The sequence below is a fragment of the Chelon labrosus genome, assembly GCF_963514085.1.
Source record: "Chelon labrosus genome assembly, chromosome: 2".
NCBI classification, from domain to species: domain Eukaryota; kingdom Metazoa; phylum Chordata; class Actinopteri; order Mugiliformes; family Mugilidae; genus Chelon; species Chelon labrosus.
Genome location: NC_140338.1, coordinates 33,001,852 through 33,021,954, shown reverse-complemented (window position 1 = coordinate 33,021,954; position 20,103 = coordinate 33,001,852). Strand labels below are relative to the sequence as shown.

General features: G+C 42.3%; 2 protein-coding genes across 2 annotated transcripts in view; one reads left to right on the top strand and one right to left on the bottom strand.

Annotated features, from left to right (window-relative positions):
* Positions 1-398: 398 nt before the first annotated feature.
* On the top strand, positions 399-10,069 carry cd7al (cd7 antigen-like). Its single transcript, XM_084573537.1, has 5 exons — positions 399-716; positions 1,030-1,383; positions 1,817-2,203; positions 3,497-3,603; positions 4,068-10,069. Exons 1-5 carry the CDS (start codon positions 656-658, stop codon positions 4,284-4,286), a joined length of 1,128 nt encoding a protein of 375 aa, XP_084429663.1. The 5' UTR covers positions 399-655; the 3' UTR covers positions 4,287-10,069.
* The window catches only part of tnrc6c2 (trinucleotide repeat containing adaptor 6C2), a 53,727-nt gene continuing 40,769 nt past the window's right edge, over positions 7,146-20,103 (bottom strand). The window contains exons 16-24 of the mRNA XM_084554403.1: positions 19,739-20,021; positions 19,308-19,472; positions 18,280-18,471; positions 17,633-17,782; positions 17,401-17,517; positions 15,394-15,609; positions 13,926-13,999; positions 13,456-13,595; positions 7,146-12,986 (exon numbers count right to left, since the gene is read on the bottom strand). Coding sequence (XP_084410529.1) covers positions 12,638-12,986; positions 13,456-13,595; positions 13,926-13,999; positions 15,394-15,609; positions 17,401-17,517; positions 17,633-17,782; positions 18,280-18,471; positions 19,308-19,472; positions 19,739-20,021 — 1,686 coding nt within the window. The 3' untranslated portion in view covers positions 7,146-12,637. The remainder of the gene's footprint in view (positions 12,987-13,455; positions 13,596-13,925; positions 14,000-15,393; positions 15,610-17,400; positions 17,518-17,632; positions 17,783-18,279; positions 18,472-19,307; positions 19,473-19,738; positions 20,022-20,103) is intronic.

Here is a 20,103-nt window from a genome sequence, read left to right as displayed (position 1 = left end):
GTGAATAAAGTCATATTAGTCTAAGGTGTACACCTCTTTCATTTGCATAAATTGTTCTCTTTTTTTTTCAAATTTTTGTTGTTTTTAGGATTATTAGTCAGTCCACTGAAGCGATTATCAAAGAGCAGACGCATCCTGTTCAGAGACTGGCGGTCAGCATCATTTCCTCTGGGATACACAAAAATAGTTTGTCTGTGGAAAGTTCTTGTGAAACACAATATATGCAAATTACAAAAGAAAACGTGAGTGAAGCTAATTGACCCCCCCCCCCCCCCCCACACACACACACCGCACACACACACACACACACACACACACACACACACACACACACACACGGTGGTTCTCACTGCACTGCTGGTGCTTATTGCTTCTTAAACAGGTCGAATACGTTCTATTTCAGTTCTTGGATATGATGACATGTTTGAGTCGTTGCCACACAGCTGTAAGAAGCTGATCCCATACACATACTGTGTGCTTCCTCTTGTGTGCGCCTTGAGGTTTGAAGGTGGAGCTTCATGGAGTTCCTCTTGGTTTCATTTACAGTTAACCAAACTCCTGACATTCAGTTTTGAGTGCTTGCATCTGTGCTGCCATGGTGTAAACTAGTGTCTTCCCTCAGGATCTTAATTAGAGTCTCCTGCTGGTATTGAAGATGACTGGGACCAAGTACCTGGCTTGTCTGTGGACTCTGCTCATCACCCAGACTGGCTTTGGTAAGTCTGCTTCTGTGGCTCAGGCTCCAGATCTGATCATTTGCTGACGGCTGAAGTGTCAGTGTGGTCATATCTGTTTGAATGTAACTTTGCTCTGCTGTTTTTCTTGCCTGTTGAATATTAAATTTCGTTGAACAGGAATTAAGATTGTTCCCTCTCATACTGCATTTATCATGTATTTTTGGCCTTTTGCTCCAACAAATACAATCAAAATGACTCTAAAATAGCAACAAGCGTATCCTAAGATATTTTTTTTCTGTCGGCTAAGAATGAAATAATGTGTTTTGACACATATCTTTTTGTTTCCATCCAGTCTGCAGTGACATTCAGTTCTTGGAGCGACTTGAGGGTGAGTCTGTGGTTCTTCCTTGTGCGGTTGAGAAGGGGAGCACCCCGCCCTTTGGTGTCTACCTGAAACGCAGCTGGCTCCGTCCCAGTGAGGTGCTGTTCAAGTACACCAAAAGCGAGTTCCAAGCGAGCGACAGTGCTGACAAAAACCGCACCATTGTCAGTGGAGACCCGAGCCTTCACTCTGTGAATGTGACCATCTCTCAGCTGAGGGTCAGAGACACGGACCGCTACTACTGTGAGTTTGTCGCGGAAAATCCTTCCTCTGAAGATGAAAAGATACGCGGAACGACTGAATTCTTCCTCCTTGTTAGTGGTGGTGAGTGCTTATTTACTTCTTTTTTTTATTTTTATCCCACAGTCATTGTTGCCCACAGAAAGTTAAACTTTCCAAAGCCACAGTGTAAAACCACTCAACTAGAAGGGTATAACATCTGCTCGTGGGGGTTTATTGTTAGTGATGTATGAAGAGTTCATAAAGCCATTAATAAATCCTTACAGCTGATAATCCCTTCATTAATCCTGCCTTATTAAAACTAAACCATGAAGCCTGTTTTCCTTTGGGGTGTAAAATGTCTAGCCTGGTCTCACAGCAAGGCCAGACACATCTGAAAACCCACATTTCTGTCTGACTCTGTGACTGTTAACCCATGAGTCACTCTCAGTGGGATTTTCTGTTTGACTGATCTCACCGTTTAAATTAGTGGTGCTCGTGTCCGTTACATTCGTCTTGTTCCCTTTCTCCTCTGGAGATGCCCCCGGCTTGGTGGACAAGGAGGTGATAGTGACGTGTGCTGGGGGTTCAGTTGTGCTTCCCTGTCTCCCCTCAAACGGGGATGGCTTGGCCGTGGACGGGGTGAGTCTAAAGAGACAGCGGGGCCTGGCACCTGTGGAGGTTTTATACCACTCGAAGCAGCACAGCAGCTGGCGTCCTTCCTCGTCGTCCTCGTCCTCTCAGTTACCTGGAGAGAAGTTCCGACTGTCCTCGGTGCCTGGCCCCAGCGGCATCGGCTACAACCTCACCCTGCAGCAGCTGCAGCCAGAGGACAGCGGCCTGTACAGTTGCCAGCTGCTCCTGCATGGCAGGCCCGACGTCTACACCAGTCTAGGGAGGAACGTGGTGTTTATTTCTGTGCAAGGTGGGTGAAGCCACAGTGAGCCCGGGTGATTTCAGCTGGCTGGCGCTTCACTTTTCTCAGGCTTTTGAAATAAACATACTCATCACACTAACATTTTTTGTTGACGTTGTGGCACCCTTGTGTTTCCCTTTTCTTTTTGTGTTGTTTCAGCAGCCATCAATTCACCACAGATACATCTGACTTCTTCTACTAACAAAACGTCTACTGATAACATCAGTTAAAACGTATAACTTTCCACACAGTTGAAACTTGAGAGACACTTGCACGCTCTGAAGTTGCGCAACAGTCATGTTCCCTTTTCTTTATTTGTATGTTTGTCTGTGAACCACTGATAGCACCAAGCAAATGTAACAGAATTGTCATTGTGTAAGTGTACATCAGATCCCATTAAAAGACCAACAACACATTTTTATTACTGTCATACACTGACTTGTTGCTATAAACAAACTTGTGGATCAGTACACAGTCCGTAACCAACGACTGACTGTGTTCAGCTGTTGGAATATTCAAAAATCATATATTAGGACCAGTTTTCAACGCTTTACATCTTCATTTGGAGCAACATGGTCGGGGCTGAGAGCCTCTGTGTCAGGAAGTGAGTTTTAATTTACTGACACTAAGAACAAGACAGACTAGCAGTTTAAGATAAGATAAGATAAGATAAGATAGGACTTTATTCATCCCCTTGGGGAAATTAGGGTGTTACAGCGGCAGGGAACAAAAAGATACAAAAAGATACAAAAACTAGAATAAGGTAAACTATATAAAAGTTTGAGTCACTATTTGGGAGGCTGACTCTAAAATATCTTCAGATACATTGGTATTGTTGTACTGAGAGTCTGGTGTCTGAGGTGTAATATTCTGCAGCTGAGCTCATCTCCAACAGTCCCAGCTCCTGTTGGATGAGTTTGTCAAACAGGAGTTTCCCCAACCGCGATCAGTCTTCCCACGATTAACAGCTGTCCCCTAAAACCAATGATTTGTTCAAAATGCAACCCAAAAATAGGAAGGAAGTTTGTCTCAGTGGTTTCTTCCCCTCCACTGAACTCCACCATTCTTGTGCTGTTATTGTTCTTCTTTTATTTTTGTGCGTTGCGTTGTCTTTATGCCACAGTGATTTGTGAATCTGTATACTTGAATGAGCAGCGTGCTGCCAGAGGTTAGGGTGCAGAGCAGCAGGGAAGCTGGCGTTGGTTTAATTCCTCGGGGGGACTCTGGCCATGAATGTTTGAGTCTTGCTATGTTAACCACTCCATCTGAACACGTCCCCCCCCCCCCCCCCCCCCCCTGCAGGTGACCGGTGCGGCTGCTCCAGCTACCCCACTCTGCTGTACGCTTTGTCCTCGGCTGCGGCCCTTCTGCTCCTCCTGCTCTTGGCTGGATTTGTGGTGTTTTATAAAGTGAGTGTTGTGAATATTTTACTGGTGCTGCTTTGACACTTTGCAGTGGGGGGGTGGGGGGTGGTAGTTGATGCAGCACCTGCTTGTTGAGATCGTGACAGTGAGTTCCTCTGCAGCTCAACCACAAACCGCACTGGTTTCATAATGTTTTGCTGTTTGTCTTCAGCTTGTTTTTCTTAAAGTTCAGTAACCAAGTACCTAAACACTTACTCCACTTCTTGTTTTAATAAGATTGCGCTAGTAGTATACTACTTATTACGTTTATACTGGAGCTGATCTATTCTGTGTTTTTTTTCCTCTGGCATCTGTGAGGGTGAGGTTTAGATTCGGTTGTGACTTCCCATTGAGGATGCCGTCTTGACAGTAAATGGCAAACTTTGATTTTAACACAGGAAATCGAGAGTGTGTCAAACCTGTTTGTTCTCTTCACTGATTTGTTTTCCTCCTCTCTCGATGACTACCAGCGCAAACCAAGCCGCAGTGACAAGTCACGCCCTCAGGCACCCATCTACGAGGAGATGGTCGGGGTGACGCCTCACGGTCGGAAGCTGGCCCCCCACCACCTGGAGGAAGCAGAGTCTTCTGAGTACAGAAACTGCCTGACAAAGAAGTCCTGCCCTGAGAACCACTATGAAAGTCCCAGCGGGGCCATCTGCTTTAGGACTGAGTCCCTGAAACTTTAAACCTTCTCATCAGCATCATGGATTAGAACAACTCAGCTGCCTCAAACGCACTGGACTCTGATCACAAGTGTTTTCAGCCTATCAACTGTGGTTCAACAAGTGTTTTAATCACATGCAGTGCTTTATTTTTTGCATTTCCTTAAGAGCTTTAATAAATGTCTGGCTGATACTGCAGCGAGCCAAAGGGACAAAGTTGTTCACTCATTCATTCATCTTCTGTAGCTGCTTGTCCTGTGGAGGGTCGCGGGGGAGCTGGAGCCTATCCCAGCTGTCATTGGGCGAGAGGGCGAGACTGGACAGGTCTCCAGTCTATCACAGGGCTAGGGACAAAGTCGTATTACTTGTAGATTTATATCAAATTGTTATGGTGTATATTGTGCTACAATGTCTTTTCTGGAAAGTCATTTGAGAAATTGTTAATGGAAAATAACCAGACATGATTTTATGTCAGTGTTTATAGTCACCGTTTCTAACCCAACAACATAAAACATGCTTCACTGCCTTTTTTTCGCCCACATGTCTCCAGACCGTAAATGTCAGTGGCTACATTTACATGGACGCTAATTGTAGATTACTCAGAATAAAATACCACATAGTCTTAGGTCAGACTGGCCTGACGGGAAGGAATAATCAGGCTTTAATAATTGTGCTTAATAACCATGTTAACGTCTGACCCGGTTGTTTCTCCCTGGTTGGAATCAATTCATTCTTTCTGTGCATGTTCGTCCCACACAGGGTAAACATCAGGTGACAAGGGACACAAACATGGAGGTAGCAAAACAAACAAGCGTGAAAAGCCTGATGTGAGCTTATTCCGTTGAAAATGTGGTTCTGCTTTGGTCAACTTATTTTGAATAATGTCAGTGTTGCCAGCAAAGTTGGGGGGATTTCCAGCAGATTTCACTTTGTGCGTGTCAGAGAATGCGTATTTGTGTGTTTTGGGACATGGAAATGGATTTATTGTATCTTATCAGGTCATTTAATTTAGTGTCCATGTAAACAGTCAAAATGGAATCTCTAATCAGAATGATTTCTGTGAAGAAATACTGTCCATGTAAATGCAGCCATTGATAATTGAAATGGTGTAAATAAAAACTCTTACAAACAGCAAGTGGTGCTAGTCGTAAAACATTCACCAGGGTGACTTTAGATACTTGACATCTGTCCCCAAAAGCCCCCATCCACATTATGAATCGTGAGTTTCTGATCATTAATGGGTTGCTGGAGCTCTACTAATTGAGAGAAACCAGAACAAATCCCTGTCATTATGAGAGTATTGGGTTGTTTATGGCAGTTTCAGATGGGCAGGACCCATAGATGTTCCTAATGAAAACCTAATCTCCAGCAGTCATTTAGACCTGGAGAAGGAAGTGGTGGCTGGTGGTGAAACATCGTCAAGAAAACTCAAACAAGACCGTTTCCTTTTTTTTTCTTGAAACGTTACCTGACTATGACCATCAAGCCCCGCTGCTCATTCACTGGCAACATTGCAAACTTAACACAACCCCTTGTATTATGCATGCACTGACATTTCAAAAAGCAACAACAAAATGAGACAAGACACTCTGTAACAGCCAAGAAAATTTGTAATTTATTAATATAGTCCGAAAGAAGCTCCATTAATCATAGAAACATTTTTTTCTGGTGCATGTCTTTAACAATCACATTCTATGAGGAGAAAAAAGAACAACATTAAAAGCCACAACTTTGTATTTCAGTTACAGACATTTTTCCTTAATGTTTTTTTTTCCAAAGTAAAGAGAAAGGCAAAGGCAAAGTACACCCCCCCCCCCCCCCCCCTTAAAAAACAGACCCCCTTAAAAGTCATGGGCTTTTGTTTTTTACTCAGTACAACCCACAGTGCTTTAGCAGAAGGATAAGCGCTCATTGGTTAAGGATTACACAGCATGACGACGCAATGTAAAGTTTTGCTAAAACATTAGATGGCGATGGTGGGGGGTGGGAGTGGAAGAAATTTGAGCAAAACACACACACACACAAAAAAACAACCCTACATCAAACCCTGAACCCCAGAGTCTGAGTCGACAAACGGCCGCAGTGCAGCGGCGACGCCTGTACTCCTCCCTCCCACTTGTGCATAGATCATGATCCTTTAAAAACCAGCTTTATTCCACTTCAACCTGCCCCTGACAACCATCTCTTCTCACATGTTAAGAAATCTCTCAGCTATTCAATACCTGTCACACAAACAGACACTGTAACAGACAGGAGAGATGATTTAAAAAAAAAAAAAAAAAATCTTGCACAATGCTCCTGAACTACAGGATGGAAACAAAGTCAAAAACATACAAATGCATTTTTCTGTCACTGTCTTTTTGACAATCAGACCATTGATCATTGTTTAAATGTAAAGCAATTTCTACTTAGATTTCACATGTAAAGCACTCCACTTTTCTCAAAGTTGATTCTCAGTCATATTTGGTAAATATGTAACTTGCTACAAACATTTTTTTAATGTTTTAAAGAAACAATGGTACACTCTATACTCTGTTTAACTCATGAACTTCAGTGCTTGCTTGGAGTTTAATAGATTTCAGTTGCTTCTTTTTCCCCCCGACACAAACATTAAACCTAGAAATGATGGAGTTGGTATCTGGAACCCTGGCCTTCCTGAGACAAAATCCACATCTTTTATGAGTGTGCAAGATAGTGAGCAAACTGCGTCGCAGTATTACAGAAAACACAAAATCACAACTTAATACATACAGAGATAGTCTATCCACAATGAAAAGAGAAATTCATAATTGAAATATGACAACACTGATCAATCCCAGAGTTTTGAAAGTAGCATAAATCTTCATTTTGCAAGATTTTCATGTCCATATTTGATGGAAGATGAAATTTGTCCTTTTTTTTTTTGTTTAAACAACATTCCTGTTATAAATTCTTATTTCCTTGAACTTCAGACAAATGAAATGCTTGTAAACGACAGGTGGCTTTTGCAAAACAAAAAAGAAAAGATAGGCACCTCTGAAATGAGTCTTGTAACAAACTCACCTCCCACATTAATCCCTTTCCATTTCTCCATGAAGTTAACGTCAGGATTACTAGTCCTTCTACAGCTAGCTATGGCCACAGTTCTTTGTTTTTTATTTTTCTATATTTTTTTTGTTTTTTTGATTTTTTTGTATTTTTGTATTTTTTGATTTTTTTTCTTTACATTTTTTGTATAATTGGAACAAAATGGTGCAATACTCAATGATAATCCTTGTACTGGATTATTCCACAATAAAAGCCACTATAAGGTAGATAAACTTTTTACAGATAGAATGAAAAACAAAGTCCTTGAGTAAACATGTACACATGAATTGTCACCGTCACCCCTCCGTACTTAGACTCGTTTACCTACGATTAGCTGAGTGAGGGGCAGAAGACACTCAGTGCAACGTTAGAAGATGTCTATCAGAATAGTTTTTGACAGAACACAAAGATAAAAACGGACACAAAATATACTGAGTGGAACATAACAGCAGGCCATGTGTCCTGTACACACTCACACAATTTGTTGAGCACACATTCATACGAACATCTGACTTTCAAGCACACGTCTAAGATGACTTTTTTTTTTTTTTCAAAGATTTTGTATTTGTAACTTAATGCAATACATATTTGATATTCTCTAAAAGCCCCTAAGTGTACCTGTCAGATGGAGAAAACAAACAAAAAAAAAATAATTACTGACTTCACATTATGTTAATGGCGCTCCATGATTCAAGTATTTCTGTTCAATATTTTTGTTTTGTTTTGATATGTTTGTGATTCTTTTTTTCTCTCAATCAACTGGGTAAAAATATGCATTGAACCAGGTGATTCAGGTTGGGCTTTTAGACAGGCTAACTGACAAACAAATACACACATATACAGTACAAGCACTTCAGAGTACTGTAATATGTCATCAAAACCAAAACGTGCATATCCATCTCCATATAAGAAAGACGCAGCTTTCAATCAATCAAGTATCAGTTTACACCTGACCCCAATTCTTTCCTTTGTATCACTTATTTGCGGGGAAAATACATATTGCTCATTTTCAGTTGTATTAAACCAAGACGTTTCAAACAAAAAAGGAAAAGTTTCAGAGGTTACGATCCAAGAAGTCTGAAGAGGTGATACCACACACCGTGCTCACAGTATATATATATATATGTATATATATGTAGTGTATACATATATACTGTTATCTAGAAGAGAACTGTAGAGAGGAGAGCCTCTCGATGCTGGTGCAGCATGGGAAACCCCCTTCACTGTCAGGGTTCTCCAGTTAGTACAGGATGCTGGGAGGTCCTCGGCTATTGGGTCTGTCTGAGCTTGGATCAAGGCAGTTACAGAAACAGGCAATAGTGATTTTTGCTTGTGTGCTGCAGGACTGCAAGTCCTGAAAGGTAGCCTTTTCCCGTTTAGTTTTTTTTTTTTCTAAATTTTTTAAGCTTTTTTTTTTCTTCGTTTTTAAGACTTTGTACCTCTTGAAATGTGCCTCTCCACTCCCGCTGTTGCAGGATGAGAGAGTGAGGCTGATACAGTGGGCCCAAGCCATCTGGGTCTGTGGAAATGTACAGTTCAGTGGGCCCCGCTTTGAGCAGGACACAAACATAAAACAAGATAAATACAGCATCCACAAAAAGGCACCCCGGCCACCGCTCCACTCCTTTAGATGGTGGTAGTAGAGGCTGGTGACCGGAGACGTTTCAGCTAGAAGTGCAGAGCTTTAACATATTATAGATCTTTTTTTTTTTTTCATTTAAATTTTTTAGCATTTTTAAGGTTTTTATGTCAAACTTCATAAAAATGACGTTAAAATGCGATTTCATTTTTGGTTTTAAAAAAATATGTACCCGGGATTACCCATCATCAACTGTGCACTGTAGCAAACTGGAACCCCCAACTGAGTAAAGATTTTCTCCTTAGCATGGGGCATTCCCCACAAAGCATAAAAAAAATCTCAGTCATTTAAGGGTGTGATGCTGCCGCCCTTTTGTTTGTTCCCTCCTGTCCCCCGCTGCTCCCTCTGCAAAGGTTATCAAAGCTCCTCCAAACAGGGAACAGAAGTGCTCTCTATAAAGATACAGTATGACACAGCAAATTTATATTGGCACAATATGTTGGCATCTTTAACATGCAATAATGTCCCCCCCAAACAGTAACAATAGGCCACCTTTTGGGAAAAGGATTCAATACAAGATTCAATTTCGAGGCGTGAGGTCTGTACATATTGTTGCGCAGATGGCCGTTTAATTTAAGCTCTCACAGTAGAAAGGACAGATACGGAGAGCTGCATCTCATACTTGGTATCATCAACTCCCCTACCCTGAGATCAAGCTGGACAGAAGTGTTGTCAGCGTAGAGAGAAAGGCCGACCTTGATAAAGTTTTCTGACTTTAGTATATGACAGTGTTCTGGTGGCTTAGCCTGACTTTACAGAAACTGTGGCCATTCTGAAGTGCTGACAAGAGCGCACGGGGGACAATGGTTAGGGTATGCCAAGCTCTGGGAGGAGTGCTCGTTCCCGAGTCAGGTTTGGCGTATTGTAAAGGGCCCCAGCCTCTAGTCTTTTGCATAGAAACAGATACAAGGGCCTGTTGGTGCCTGGTCAGGGGAGGGCTACTGGGTCTGGTTGAGGTGGAGGAGGAGGTTTTAGCGTAGCAGCTAGGCAAAGGGCAAGGGGGGACAGCCTGTGAGCAGGCGGAGCAGCTTGGAGCGACAAACACCCAATCCCCGTCTGAGACACCTTAATTTTTTTTTCTTTTTTCTTCTTTTTTTAAACACATCTCAAGATACTACCTGGAAGTACTACAGAATACTGTCAAACACAAAAGCATGATCAGTTAAAAACAAATAGACAATCAATAACGGTCTGTAGTATTGATCCTCATTTTGCATTCAATACACAGGATGAACATACAGAGGCACCTCTGACCAAAGTGTTTCTGCATATGAACAGTGAAGGGCTAGTTCAGCAGCCAGTATTTTGTAGACCACTGCATGTAGACAAAAATAACAATATAACACATTAAAAAAAATCTAATGATCTTTTCCAAAAAAAAAAAAAAAAATACAAAGTACACTGGCAAAAATTCCAGAAATATGACTATTACATCTTCCAGCTAAAGTGATCTTTGTGTCAAAGAACTGAGAGATGGGGAAGAGGGCAGGATGACAGCAGGGTCGAGTGGTCGTGGTGGTGGTGGGCCCCCATTGGAAATGCCGTGTGTGGCAGAGAGCCGTGATTGGCCAGTCTTGGAGGAGCTGTGTTTCTTGTCAGACTGAGGGAGGGTCAAGTGGAGCCCAGGAGGAAGTGCTGCGCTGTGTGGCTGCCGCATGACACCCAAAGGACCACAGCAATGAGGCACTCAGTGGACTCTCCCACGCCCCACCCCACTCCGACTCACCCACCGACCGACTGGCTGGCTGGCTGGCTGGCCGGCCAGCGGGTGTCAGAGACAGCTGACATTGCAAGTCTAGTGCCTCCAAACAGAACAAGGCTAATGATTTTGGAGTAACAGTGATATTCACTTTGATATAGTTCAGAGAAGTTTTTTCCCCAAAGTCCAATGGTACATTTCAGTTTTGTTTCCCTTCATCCTGCTACCAGAGGAACAACGCCACACACATTTCCATGGAATAGATACAGTACATAAAGGAGCAGTATTTTTTTTGTAGTTTTCAATGTTTTTGCTGCTCCTTTTTTGATTTATTGGATTGCAGTTGAAGCGATTTGCTCTTCATAAGTGCTATGATAAAACCCTTTGAATTTATAAAAGTCTTAGTCTCTTCTGTTTGTACAGTACCAAACGCAAGGAACACTCGTAGGTCTACTGCATTAGGAGAAACCCCTCTTATTTGGTATTGTGCCAGATACCCAGAACCATCCAATCCCACTGTGGTTTCAGTCTCTGTTGGGTGTGGCTGTGGCACGCAGAGAGGAAGTGTGCATTGTCGTGTACCAGTGTCACTTTTTTTTAGTACAGTTTGCTGCATGCACAGTTCAACAGCTGCTTCTTCCTCTTTGCAGAGTTTTCCCAACAGTTTCAGGGGGATTGTTGGACTGGAGGGAATCCAAGTTTTGAAAAGGGGTAAGGTTTTTGAAGTTCCAAAGTCTTTTGCTGAAATCAGCAACAATCCACAAAAAAAGGAAAAGAAAAAAGACAAACCAGCTCCGGTGGACATCGAGTATGGACGGAAGAAAGGTCTATGGTGTATATTGCACAATGTAACTGTCACTAAAAAATAAAATTGAGTTATTTTTTTTCCTCCGAAAGTTGGATGACCATAGAGGCTGCTGGGCTTCATAACAATTCGGACAATAGAAAATTTGACAAAGCACCAGTGAGCGTCTGGGTTCCGAGTTGAATATCTGGGCTTGCAGACGTCAATGATTAGGTTCCACTGGACATACGTAAGAAAATGCACACACGCAGCAAGGTTGACAAATAATCTTCTCTCAGCTTATACGTTGTGATAGATGTCAAAAAAATTTGCCTGGACTTCAACCTTAAAGAAAAGAACATTTAACGGCTGTGTCAATTCCTTGGAGACAATTTAAATAATTAAGCAGATGATTGGTAGGGCCAGTCACGGTGCCAGGCCTTCTTACTGTCCAGTGACAGAGTTGGTCACCAGTCGTGTCCTGTTCAACTTGCTGGCTCAGAGGTGAAACTGTGCAAGATTTCAGCTATTTCTTCAGTTACAAAACAAACTAAAAAAGGCGGCTTGGGAAGGACCTGGGCCAGAGAGCACTTAAGGCTAATATTAGTGCTGAGAAACAAACATTAACATAACTAGTAAAGTTCTTTGAACAACATCATTGGCCATGGATATGCTGGGAATGGTCGTTTTTTTAAGTCTTATTTTGGGTTCTTTTTTTTTTTTCGGGAGGGAAAAGGAAAGTCTCAGATGGCAGCTTTGATTGCTTCTCCTAAAAACACTTCACACAGAATGTCATGTATACTTATGGAAAAACTAAAAACACTTAAAAGGTTTCTTTGCGTTGTGTCTCATTTCAGTTTCTTTTATATGATTCATTTCAAAAATACCAAAAGGAAAAAAAATGTTTTTCCCCAAAAAAGGTAAACCAAACAAAAAAAGGACCGAAGTAAAGCAGAAGGACTGGGGTCTTCAGTCTGTGTGGTAGGGACCACAGCCTTCTGATTCACAATTCACAGTTCAAAACAGTTCAAATTGATACTGATTATCGCCACATGATTTGCTTGGGTTTTGCTCCTGTTCATACTTATTTTTTTTTTGTTTTTTGTTTTTTTTCTACCCCACCTTCCACCAATAGCTTACATGACATGGTGGTGGTGGTGGGTTGGTTAGTGTGTCGTGGCATCATCCTACATGGACTCCCCACTCAGCAGATCTCCAGGCAGCAGGGTGTTAATGGGAGTGGGGCTCCCGATCACGCGGGCGTCCTCTCCACTCGGCGGCCCCCACAGGCTGGAGTACTGGGGCACTCCGCCCCACAGCAGGTCACCTCCGCTGGCCTTGCCTCCACCAGTACCGCTGCTCCACTGGCCAATTGAATGGGACTGCGTTGCCCCACCCATCCGGTTTTGATTGTTTCCCGGGTTGGCCTGCCAGCTCGTGGTGTTTGCCCCCAGCGACTGGCCTTGCGCAAAGAAGCGGTTCACCTCCTCCTCTCCGGCAAATTCTGCCAGGATTGTGGTGTTTCCAAGCACACACCTTACAGGACAAAAAAGGAAATCACTAGTTTTACAATCAGAAGTCAACCAGATAAAAGGAACTACTGGTTTCATGTAATTTATGTGGTCATGCATATACATTATTTATTTAGGGCTTCATCAGATATGCTCTTCTGTGCACTGCTCTAACTACAATTTATGCAGCTGGCAAGAGACAGGCTCTACGCTAGTGTTTTCCCTCCATGAACTGATTACTACAATAATCACAGAAATATTCCAAAACATTTGACTGCAGCGTGACTCCCCACCTCCTCTTCCATGTGACTGTCCAGACATAAAAATAACACTGAAATGCTATCTGAAACAAAGAACACTGGGGGTTTCCCCATTTTCTTTCTCTGTTACTGCTTCTTCATTTCACGCAGTGGAAGCTAAGAGAAGATAGTATGGTTTGGTTTCAGTCTTCTTGACCCAAACTGGCAGAGGTAAAAGACAGTGCAGAGGCTTACATGTGCAGGGACTTCTGAGCCTTTGCAGCTTCATCCTTAGAGCTGTAGCGCACCACAGCATTCCCCTGGGTCAGGTTAAGATGGAATGTGATCAAGGGGCCATGCTGCATGCACAGGGTCCGCAGAGTTGAACCATCAATCTGAAGCACAAACACACACATACAAAAATTGCAGTTTATTATTGGTTATGTGAGTTTATTCATGTATTTTAACATTTTAATTTACTAGGTATAACTCTTACAAAACTTATATTTCATGCTTGATCATCTGTTCTGTCTTTATTTTCTTATTTATCACATTTTTCAACACACTCCTGACAGGCAAACTAAAAGTGTAGGATCATATATATAGTATATTCAGTCTGGTCAACCCTGTCTTTAAGTGTTTAGATGTGAGAACCATAGGATTCCACATATTTATATATAGGCTCTTCTCTAATCTATCAGAACAAAGCAGAACATAATACGCACTTGTGGGGTGAGATTCCTCAGCACCAGCCAGCTGCTGGTCCGGTTGGAGCTGTCAGTACTCCAAGTGGTTCCCTCTGGAAAAGAAATGCACACACAGTATGTTATATAGTTAAGCCTGTTATGTGATACTTTACAGTCATTTATCTCAATATCAAACTTAAAGAGTATCCAACAGACTAGGGGCAGCCGTGGCCTACTGGTTAGCGCTTTGGGCTTGTGACCGGAGGGTTGCCGGTTCGAACCCCCGACCGGTAGAAAGCGGCTGAAGTGCCCTTGAGCAAGGCACCTAACCCCTCACTGCTCCCCGAGTGCCGCTGTAGCATGGCAGCTCACTGCTCCGGGCTAGTGTGTGCTTCACCTCACTGTGTGCTTTGTGTTCACTAATTCACGGATGGGATAAATGCAGAGACCAAATTCCTTGTATACACAAGTATACTTGGCCGATAGACAGTTAAAATAGACACTTAATCTTAATCTTAATCTTAAACGCTCAATATAATTCATATAATACGATTCTAAAGGGAGACTGTTATTTCTGTAATGTAATTTCCTGTCAAATCATGGGTATTTGTATTTTTTTGCTGCCGTGATGCTTTTTCAATAAGGCACAGAAGGAGAGAATTTAACAGTGAGTGGAAATCTGACACCTTCTACGCTTGTTTTCTTCTTCCACACATAGCTGTTGTCTGCGCCACCTAAGATAGTATTTCCTCTTCGCTGCATGAATGGAGACGTGTCATGTCGAAATAAGGTCACAATGTCACATATGTGATGTTTAAAAGTGGCTTCTTGCAGAGCCGGTAAACCTCAAAATGTCAGTTTAGTAGGGTGTGTTGAGCAAACATGTATACTGCAAGTGCTGAGGGCACAGTTGCAGCTGTGAATGCCACACCTATGCGTCTTCAGTCACATCTTTGCTTCATGGGTGTGAAATACATCACATAAGAGTGATAACTCTGCATTCACTTAGGAAGCAATCTCTTGAAACTACTCAATTTATTGCCAGTGTAGGCAACATAGGTCATAATAGGTAACTTGGACTGCTGGGAAGACAGGGCTCCTTTTAAATCTGCCATAAAGACAGAATTCCACAAATAGAATATTATACCTAGAAATGAGCATGGAGTGTAATGAGAGCAATTGAGGGAAAGATAAAGTTCTACTCTCTGACAGAAAACCTTATTATTATGTTTAGCACAATACATACAAAAATAGAAGAAATCAAGAGGAAGTTGAACGCAAAGCAAAAGAGATCCTGGCAAAGACAAGTGAAAAGTGAAACTTGGGCTTCAAGAAATAACAGAATTAGCAAGGTTTCCGATGTCAAGAATTTACAGCAAACTTTACACAAAGTTTGCAGTACGCTTGGAAAGGTAGCCAAAAAAGCAGGCTGAGGGCTGGAGGAATAGTGCAAGATTAGTTTTAGGTTAGTTTCAATATGTAGTTTTAAATAAAAATGGTTTCTCACCAGAAGAGTAGGAGCCGCTCCAGCCTTGGGCCAGGCCCAATGAGTTGCCGCCCCAGGTGGAGGAGGGCTTTGGGTTCGTGAGGCCTGGAGGAGGCCTTGATGGGGCGGTGGTGCTGCGTGGACCCTGAGGGACTTTCCACAGCTCGTGGGACAGTGAGGCTTGGCTCTGAGAGATGGGCCCTTGGGACCAGGTGGATTTCATGTCAGACAGTTTACCTTCATAGGGAGGGAGAGAGAGGGGACAGTTAAAAACTGGAGTTACCAACAAATATGAGGAACTAAGGTGTTACAGTCCCTGCGTAGAATGAGATTATTTGGAATTGTTTAAGGAGGTAGCTTGAAAAGATCCAAGCAAAGAGGAAAAACAACACCACCTGGCCACTACCTTTGTGTTCGAATATTAAATTACAGCAAAATTGGTCAACATTTTAAAATACATGAAAGAATATTAAAAAATTCTTCTTTTGAATGCTGAAACTGTTGATGATTAATTTGAAGTAGATTAGATAATGCATCCTCCTCCAGTGCTTATGTTTCAATAGTGATTTGAGTCACGCTATGTGACAGAATATCATTCTGTCAAATTAATTTAACTTAGCTCTGCTAGAGAGGTTAATAACAGTTAACTGCAACCCCTGTCCTTCCCCTGTCAAGATTTTTGGCAAAAGCTGCAAAAATAATACAAGGTGTCAAATCACATCAGCCATGAAAACCATAAAGAATAGATTCTTTGTGAATTCCTGTCTTAAATCACAAGCAAAACACACACAGGATGTGTACAGAACAGCTGGGTGAGGCTTGTTTTTTGTGTGGTTTGGTCAAAGAGGCACAGATGGTTGGAGGTAAAGGTGTTTTCTAAAGGCACTGAAAGAACAAGTTTAGGTGCAACTTTAAGTAAGAAAGGTCAATAATAAGTAGATCAGGGGTTGGTTAAAGGTGACAGAGAATGAAAAAACGTTTTTACCTTGTCTTAGTTGAATAACGGTAGTCTGCCCGCATTCACGAACATACGAAAAGTGCTAGACATTCTGAACATCTCCGTTTCATAGAAATTCCTCCTTTAGAAATGTCAGCCAGAAAATGGCCCAATCTGAACAACGGATACATATTACGTAAAATGCATCTCACTGCCCCCCCACTCTCATTCAATTCCCTCCCCTTCAAAATAATTTGCATACATCCGCCCTCTCGCCTCCAACGGGAAGTACATTGCAGCAGTGCTTGCGGAGTTCAAGGCGAAATGGCGAGTCGCGTTCCGAGGTGTGCTCTTCCAGGTTGTGCAAGCGGTGTGCAAACTTTCCATTACATTCCCACCGAAAGAAATGCACGAGATGCGTGGCTGCTGTTCATTTATAATCGGATTCCAACTACATTCAACCACAGACTGCTACTTCGTTTGTGAACGGCAGTCTATGGCGAAAGATAAATTATTTTCTGGTCCTGATCGACTTGTGCCTTGGATTATACATATGTTGTTTTTCAGAATAAAAAATGATTTTACATGTCAAGAATGTCACAGTTTGTCACAAGATAGTTCAGTAAAACGCTATGGAAAATACGTAATTAAACGAACTACAAGTCCCGCATGCTGGCGCGTACAGAACCGACCAAAACTCCCTTCGGTAAGTAGAGGGGCGGGACTTCGGCTCTCTTGAGTGGCAGCAAATGCAGCCAATCAGCGTCAAGTGCTTGCATTTCATAATGAGGTTGCCAGTTAAGCCCGAAGGGGCGCCAAATAGGTGCAAACCCACGCGTTTAAAATCCCCCACCCTAATATAGCTTTCTGAGAGAGGTTTTTAGGAAGCTTCTAAGGCATTACAGACCCAAACAAAATTTTGTTGTCTGCATGTCACATCACAGATCAAGGATAAATACCCCGTTCAATCATTCTATGTCACCTTTAAGGTTTAAGAAATGCAGAAGTCTATAACACTGTCAGGACTCCCATATGGGTAAGGACAGGTTTAGCAGGTCCACACATGGAGGGAAGACACTCTGGACTTGTACCTGAGCTGTCTCCATCACAAGATGACAGACTGAAAGAGCTAGAGTAACCACTGACTGGCCAGTCACTGCTGGTTGGAGGCAGAGAACCATTCTGAAGTGGAGAAGCTGGAGAAGTGGCTATATGGTTGTAAAGATAACAATGTCATGAGACAGACAAAACAAAAAAGAGCTAACTTCATGTATGACACAGTACAGCTGTGGAATCTGTGAAGCTACTAGTTGATTCCCATACCTCCATTCCTATCTCGCAGCAGGTAACGATTGACATCGTGGATGTTGGTGTTGATAGTGGGACCGCTGGGGACACTGCCAGGGGTCATATTGGGGTCATTCTCAGGGTCAATGTTCTGAAGGCCCTTCCATGGCACCCCTGGGCAGAACTCTAAGGTATTGGAATAAGTGAGGGGTTACTGAAACAACAAGCTTAGAGACTGAGGAATTTCAAGGGCCATCTCACGACTTTCGAAAGAAAAGACTGCAGAAGAGATTAAACCAATTAGCTAGTTCCTCATTGAAGTGGAAAACTATATATGGCACTATATATATATATATATATATATATACACACACACACACACACACACACACACACACACACACACACACACACACACACACACACAATGAGGAACTAGCTAATTGGTTTAATTGGTTGAAGTGGCACACCATACATATATAAATATAGTGTGCCACTTCAATGAGGAAGTAGCTAATTGGTTTAGTCTCTTCTGCAATCTTTTCTTTTATATATATATATATATATATATATATAAATAACCCACAGGCCACAGGCCTTCTCAACCCCACAATAAATTATTATCACGTTACTCTGATTGACTTAAAGGAGCTTCAACACTTTTATTTGCAACACATCCTCACCTGGTGGCCAGTTAATATTGGTCCCATTGGAGATCTTTTCGTTGGGGCTCTTGCCCTGGCCCCAGCTGTCAGGGGCCACAAGTGGGCTGGTGGGGGAGTCAGAGGTGGAGATTAAATTGTAAGGGCTGTATGAGTCCTCCAGCTGGGGAGGCTTCCCAGGGGGGACCAGGGTAGAGGCAGCAGATATGGCACCTAGCATAAAGAAAGAAAAATAAAAGTCTAAATCAAAGTTTCTTTAATTTTTTGTAGGAAAAGAATCAATGAACACCATCTTAAATATTGAAGTTAGCAATTGAGTTGTTCTTGGTGAGCTACTTATTACTGGCATTATGTTTGCAAGTTGAATTCTTTAACTTACTCCTTTTCATAACATCATCCTTTGTTGTACCAAATGAATGTGATGTCTGCAGTATGTTTATCTGTGTGTCTTTTAAGGCTGTCGACACAGCTTTCCCTAGCAGAAAAAAAAAACTAACATTTTCATTTCAGTGTTTCTGGTGTACAGATTCTAATCTAAGCCTGACAACAGACTGACTGGAAAAAGGCAGAAAATAATGATATTTTAAATGTCAAAATGGAAAGTCAATTTATGTCAGTGAACTGGTTTCTTATTTCAAAGCAATTTACAAATGATGCTTTGCCAGGCTGGCAACATCATTCATTTGTGCTCCAAATGAATAATGATGTCAAAGAGCTTGAGAAGCCTCTGACAAGCATGCCACTGCTACACCTAAGAATAGTGGTTTTGGCTGGAGCTCTTGGCTGAGAAATGAGCTTGCAGTCAAAATGTGTGAATGAAAAAACAAGAGCCCAAAAAGCACACTTAAAAGATACAATCCACAACAAGCTAGTGTTAGTTGTCAAATTTCTCATCTGCAAACAATTCAGAGAAACTTAAATGTGTGAGGGTATGTTGTTGACATTATCTTGCAAGATTTTAATCATGCTTAATGCAGCACTTAAGTATGCACTTGAACACTGTATTGCTAGAATGTGTGCATGATTGCTTGTGTGTTTCTGCAATGTACCGTGCTTATTGAGGTTGTTCTCCAAATTTGAAGAGTTGCCAGAGAGGTTGTCCATGGAGTTGGAGTGTGTCCATTGGGACAGGCGGGATTGGGGCTGAGGGGGTTCCTTCAGGGACAGACCCCCAACCTCCATGCAGTTTACATTCATGTTTGGATTCAGTCCAGCTGCAAAAAAATGAAGTGAGAACAAGTATTTTACTTATATTCTCTAGCACAAATTCAGTTACAGAGCTCAAAAATAGAACAAACTCTATACAGAACACAGCACTGAATCACAGGTTCATGGGTTGAGGTTGATGAATGTGCCACACTAGGCATATACACAAAGACATGAATGATAGGGCCGCTACTTAATGGCTTCAACATTTGGAGCAAAAACTGACGACCAAAAAATTACTTTCAACCCTGTGTTGTCCCTATACCAGACTCACAGAGAGAGTAGGTGCTGTAGGCGTTGGGCGAAGATGGTGGCTCTTTGGTGTGCAGTGTGTCGGCGAGGCCTGAAGCCTGGTGTGGACCTGTGAAGGGGTCCATGGTAGATTTTCCGGAGCCAGGGCCTCCAGTAGGGCCACCAGGAGGATGCAGACCAGTGGAGGAGGAAGAGGAAGAGGAGGAATGAGAGGGAAGTTGCTGCTGCTTCATCAGCAGCGCCTGGTACAGCTGACGCTGGTGCTGCTGGATCTGCTGCTGCATGTTGGTGATTGTACGTGCAACCTGGAAGAAAAGAGAGGGGTTGTCATAATCAAGAATTTTAATAAAAAACTGTGATCACAGCCACAAAAGCATGACACTTAAT

What these genes read in the sequence shown, in the direction of transcription:
- cd7al (XM_084573537.1), top strand. Translation starts at nt 656, where the DNA reads ATGACTGGGACCAAGTACCTGGCTTGTCTGTGGACTCTGCTCATCACC. An exon ending in CATCACCCAGACTGGCTTTG is followed by an intron (nt 717 to 1,029) that starts GTAAGTCTGCTT and finishes GTTTCCATCCAG; the next exon opens with TCTGCAGTGACATTCAGTTC. An exon ending in CTTCCTCCTTGTTAGTGGTG is followed by an intron (nt 1,384 to 1,816) that starts GTGAGTGCTTAT and finishes TCTCCTCTGGAG; the next exon opens with ATGCCCCCGGCTTGGTGGAC.